At 43.5% G+C, this 6,000-nt stretch overlaps 1 protein-coding gene across 1 annotated transcript in view; it reads right to left on the reverse strand.

The window, feature by feature from the left end:
* The window catches only part of LOC127578807 (DEP domain-containing mTOR-interacting protein-like), a 54,334-nt gene extending 50,136 nt beyond the window's left edge, over nucleotides 1–4,198 (reverse strand). The window contains exon 1 of the mRNA XM_052031275.1: nucleotides 3,931–4,198. Coding sequence (XP_051887235.1) covers nucleotides 3,931–4,016 — 86 coding nt within the window. The 5' untranslated portion in view covers nucleotides 4,017–4,198. The remainder of the gene's footprint in view (nucleotides 1–3,930) is intronic.
* Between the last annotated feature and the right edge of the window lie 1,802 nt (nucleotides 4,199–6,000).

A 6,000-nucleotide genomic window follows, 5' to 3' on the forward strand; every position in this document is an offset into this window, starting at 1 on the left:
AGATTGTAGTTAAATTAAAGATAATGGCTTGGGTCTTTTCAATATTCAGCTGGGGGTGATTTCTGCTCATCCAATTGTAGAAAAGTAACGTACAAGATAGAGACATTTGAGGGATCATAAAATGGTGGTGAGGTACGTCATGCAATTCAGAAAAATAAGGTGGCCAAGGATAAAACCTTTGGAAACTTCAGACGTACCAGAAGCAATGTGATAAGAAATCAAACCAGTTGATAGGGGGTGACAAGATGGATTGAGTAGACATGCTATAAATGCTCCTCAGCATCTATCACGATCTCGGAGGACTGAACAAAGGTTATCTTGTACATGAGAACTTCTAGTCTACACCATAATTATAACTGCTTAGCCTCAGTTTTGGAGTGCACTTCCCTTTCCAAAGTTATAAGATCACTGCCATATTGGACACCTGTATTTGGCTGGTTCGTGCACACTTTTACAAATAAATAATAACATTAAGTTGCAAGACCAATTCAATGTTGATTTTAAAATGCTTATGTAATATGGAAAAAACTAATCATAATTATAGACAGGTGTTCAATAATATGCCTTATCCCTGGGAGACAGTGAATTACAGTTCGAGAGAACAGTCTTTTATGAACCTGTCCTTGAGTGCATCCACTGACAGCTTTAAACAGCATTTCTCCCTCTCCACCAACACACTCATTCGATTGGCAGAACTTGTCCTCACACTCAACAATTTCTCCTTTGATTCCACTGACTTTCTCCAGATTAAAGACATGGTGACAGAAACTTTCATGGGCCCTGGCTATGCCCGTGTTTTTGTTCGATACACTCCTTGTTCCGAGTTTATTTGAGACCAGTCCCCCAACTCTTTCTCTGATACATTGATAATTGCATTGGTGTCACATCCCATACCGACCTTGAAAATTTCACCACTTTTGTTGCCAATTTCCACCCTGCTCCCATATTTACATAGCCCATCTCTGACATTTCTCTTCTGGATTGCCCTATCTCCATCTCAGACTAGCCACTGACATTTTTGACAAGCCCATAGACTCCCACAGCTACCTTGACTACACATCCTCTTGCCCATCTTTTTGCAAGGATGTCATTAGATAGAGGAGCAGAATTAGGCCATTCAGCCCATCAAGTCTGCTTCACCAGTCAATCATGGCTGATTTATTTTTCCAACCCTATTCTCCTGTATTCTCTCCGTAACCCTTAACCTCTTTACCAATCTAGAACCTTCAATCTCTGCCTTAAATACACCCAATGACTTGGCCTGTACAGCCCTCTGTGGCAACAAATTCCACAGATTCACCACCCTATGGCTAAATAAATTCCTCCTCATCTGTTTTAATCAGACAGCCCTTTATTCTGAGGCTGTGCTCTTGGATCCTAGACTCTCCAAAAAAGGGAACCATCCTCTCCACATCCACTCTATCCAGGCCTTTCAGTGACATTTCAATGAAATCCCCCCTCGTCCTTCTGAACTCCATTGAGTGCAGGCTCAGAGACATCGAACACCCCTCATATGTTAAGGCTTTAATTCCTGGGATCATCCTTATGAACCTCCTCTGGACCCTCTCCAGGGCCAGCACATCCTTCCTCAATCCCAAACCCGCTCACAGCATTGCTCAAAATTGCTTACAATGTTGAGGCCTTCTCTCTGGCATTTCGTCCTTCCCAAAATGTGGCTTTCCCTCTGCCATAGTGCCATATTTCCTGCAAGTCTCCTCTCACCCGCTCTTCCCCAGGACAGAAGTGATACTCACCTTGCACCCCACCAGCCTTCACATTCAGCACATCCTCCTTTGCAACTTCCGCCAGATCCAACATGACCCCACCACCAGTCACATCTTTCCCTCTCCTCCCCCTTCTGACCTTCACAGGAACTGCTCACTTTGTGACTCCCTTGCCCACTCTTCTGTCCCCACCCACCAGCCCCTGTGCCACTGCACCTTCCCATGCAACTGAAGGAGATGCAGCACCTGTCCATTCACCTCTTCCCACCAGGCAGGCTACCAAACAATCATTCTAGGTGAAGCAGCAATTCACTTGCTCTTCTTCCACTCTAGTGCATTGCATTTGATGTTCACAGCATGGCTTCCTCTACATTAGAGAAATCAAAGGCTGATTGGGCAATGGCTTCGTAGAGCACCTATGCTCACTTGTCCACAGGGGTGATCCTAAACTATCTGCTGCATGCAACTTAAATCTCAATCCCAACCCCAACCCCATACCCATTCCAACTTGTCTGTCTCCCACCTCCTCCACTGCCACAGTGAGGGCCACCACAGACTAGAAGAACATCTTATCTTCCATCTAGGCACTGGGCAACTTTCTGGAATAAACAATGAATTTTCCAACTTTAGATGGACTGCTCTCTCATTGTTTTTCATTATGCTTAGATTCCTTTCTCTCCTTTTTGTTTTAAAATGTCTTGGTAATGGTCAGTTACCATGCTCCTTATCACCTATACACTCATGACTGTGTGGCCAGATCCTGCTCTAACTTCATCTACAAGTTTGCAGATGATACCACCATTGTAGGCCGTATCTCAAACAACATTGAGTCGAAGTACAGGAAGGAGATGGAGAGCTTAGTGACATGGTGTCATGACAACAACCTTTCCCTCAATGTCAACAAAACAAAAGAACTGGTCATTGACTTCAGGAAAGGGGGCAGTGTACATGCACCTGTCTACATCAATGGTGCTGAGGTTGAGAGGGTTGACAACTTCAAGTTCCTAGGAGTGAACATCACCAACAGCCTGTCCTGGTCAAATCACATAGATGCCACTGCCAAGAAAGCTCACCAACGCCTCTACTTCCTCAGGAGGCTAAAGAAATTTGGTTTGTCCCCTTTGACTCTCACCAACTTTTACCGATGCACCATAGAAAGCATCCTATCTGGATGTATCACGGCTTGGTACAGCAACTGCTCTGCCCAGGACCGCAAGAAACTGCAGAGAGTTGTGGACACAGCCCAGCGCATCACAGATACCAGCCTCCCCTCCTTGGACTCTGTCTTTACCTCTTGTTGTCTTGGTGAAGCAGCCAGCATAATCAAAGACCCCACCCACCCGGGACATTCTCTCTTCTCTCCTCTTCCATCGGGTAGAAGATACAGGAGCCTGAGGGCACGTACCACCAGACTTGAGGACAGCTTCTACCCCACTGTGATAAGACTATTGAATGGTTCCCTTGTACGATGAGATGGACTATGACTTCACAACCTACCTTGTTGTGACCTTGCACCTTATTGCACTGCAGTTTCTCTGTAGCTGTAACACTTTACTGTTATTGTTTTTACCTGCACTGCATCAATGCACTCTGTACTGATTCAATGTATCTGCACTGTGTAATAAATTGACCTGTACGATCGGTTTGTAAGAGAAGCTTTTCACTGTACCTCGGTACAAGTGACAATAATAAACCAATACCAATACCTGAACTGTTTCAATCTATTTCCATAGAGCCTTTTGTCTTAGATCTCACTCCCCATCTCTACTTTGAAAACACACCACGCTCCCAGTTCTGAAGAAGGGTCCTAACCCGAAACGTTGACCGATTTACCCTTCCACAGACGCTGCTTGACTGGCTGAGTACTTCCAGCACTTCTGTTTTTGTTTCAGGTTCCAGTATTTGCAGTTTTACTCGTTTTTCATCTTTAAACTACGCAAGATTTGTTTGCATAAATTTCAAAGGCGTTTTTTTTAAATCAACCCGAAATCGGCCTAAACGTGCAAACTGAATTGTGGAATAAGTGTTCATCAGGTAGATGGACATTTTAATCGAAGTGCCTGATTTGTAAATAGTTACAGATTTAACCTGATGGAAGCGCTCTTTTCATATTTTTTAAAAATTCAAATATTTCGGGATTTCTACACATCACCGTGCGACAATACATGCCCCGCTGTCTTCAAAAGGAAACATGCCGTTTCCGTACCTTAATTGCTCGCCTGTAATTAGTACTTCAGCTTTGTAATGCCTTTCAATCGCTTTCTTTTTCACGCTGTTCTGAAGACTTTCCATGTTTGAATAGAAATCTCCTTCAAGTTGGCTGCCTCCCTAAACTCTGTGCTGTCTGCACCTGCTGGTCGTGGTCAGAACCAGGAGCCCTGGAGTCCCGACTTCCTGTGGTCAATCTCACAGCCTGCTGAACGGTTGCTCAATCTTGACACTTCCATGCCCATATTCCCCTTCTAACTTCCAACTTTCGCTCACACCGATTCTGCCCTCTCTCGGTCTGTTTTGCATCTGACAGACTGCATGACTTTTTGTATTCTGACGTTTATTATTTTATCACTGGAGACCAAGATTTGCAGCAAATCTTTCCTGTCCAAAACTGCATACACAATCACTACACTCTCAGGTTTCATGTAGATTAAAATAAAACATCGGCTTATCTCAGCCCATGAGGTATTGAGGCCTCGGGCAGATGGGGCTGGTGGAGGAGCAGATGACCGATTCATGTTCCTAGTGTGATTTTTTTTAAAGCTTTTTAACTAAGTTTATTGAATATAGTTTGTACAAAAGTCCAGACCAGTTTTGGGCATAATCTTCCTCATCTGCAACTCAAGGCAGGGCACCCTATTGTCATCCTAATTACCTCATTTGTCTCTTCCATTAACGGTTTAAAAAAACCTATCCTAACTGACAACACGGCTTGACAGAACATTCTCCATTGCAGGCATCTAGTATGGTCTTCAGCTACTCCAGGCTTGGATGTGGGACCAGTAGTTACAGAATGAAGCACCAATAATCTCATCCTCACCATAGTGTTCAACCCTATCCACTTTCCCATTTCAACCACCACCCATCCTCAGAGTATAAAACATTTACAATTTTGGGCCAGTTTTGCATTCTTTTCAATGAAGCTATGTTGGATTTATTTCATTGCACCACATAGTTGGCCTCTCCAAACCTCCTCCCTCTCTCACCCCCCAGCAAAGGTTTCCACATACTTAATAATAAACAAGTTAAATTTTTAAAAATTTTATTTACAGCGTGGTATGGATGGCACAGCAGCATAGTGGTTAGCACAACGTTTTACAGCGCCAGCAACCCAGGTTCAAATCTGGCCACTGTCTGTAAGGAGTTTGTACATTCCCCCAGTGTCTGTGTGGGTTTCCTCCGGGTGCTCCGGTTTCCTTCCACATTCCAAAGACATACAGGTTAGGAAGTTATGGGCATGCTATGTTGGCGCCAGAAGCGTGGCGCCACTTGTGGGCTGCCCCCCAAAATCACTATGCAAAAGATGTATTTCACTGTGTGTTTCGATGTACATGTGACTAATAAAGATCTTATCTTATCACAGGCCCTTCCAGCCCAGTGAGTCCGTGCCCCCCATTTTAAACCCGGGAGAACGTACCAACTGCTTACAGACAGCGACAGGAATCGAACCCTGATCGCTGGCGCTGTAACAATGTTGCGCTAACTGCTACACTACCGTGCTGCCCTATTCTGTTTCTGTTTTCCATTGTATTGTTCCCTAACCACTTTTTTGTTAGAAGCTGTAGCAAACAAAACTTGAAATATTTCTTTCCACAATATGCAACTTTCTGCAGCACCCCATGATGTTCATTTTCCTCCATTCCTTCTGTTACCAACTCCCGTCTTTGTTTTTCTTCCTGTCTCTGGCTTGAGCTCAGATATTGTTTCTGCACAATCAATACTGCTTCGCTTCAGCACTAATCCTCATACTCCATCTGACTTTTATAGAAATTGTATTGAATTCTGAAACAAGCTTTTGACAACCTGTGGTTTAAGATATGCTCCAACTATCCTAATTCAGAAAATAAAAAACAAAACAAAACGCTAGAAGCAGTCAGATCACACAGTGAGTGTGTAGTGAACAGACATATTGATGGTGTAACCATCAGAACAAGAAAAATAAAAGCTGAACATAAATAGGGTCAAAATAAAAGTGGCAGAGAAAAAAAATAGACACCAAGAAACAAGGTAACATGACCAAGAGTAAACTTTAAAGAAATGATGACAATATAACGACTTGTAT

Source organism: Pristis pectinata, chromosome 16 (genome assembly GCF_009764475.1).
Source record: "Pristis pectinata isolate sPriPec2 chromosome 16, sPriPec2.1.pri, whole genome shotgun sequence".
NCBI lineage: Eukaryota > Metazoa > Chordata > Chondrichthyes > Rhinopristiformes > Pristidae > Pristis > Pristis pectinata.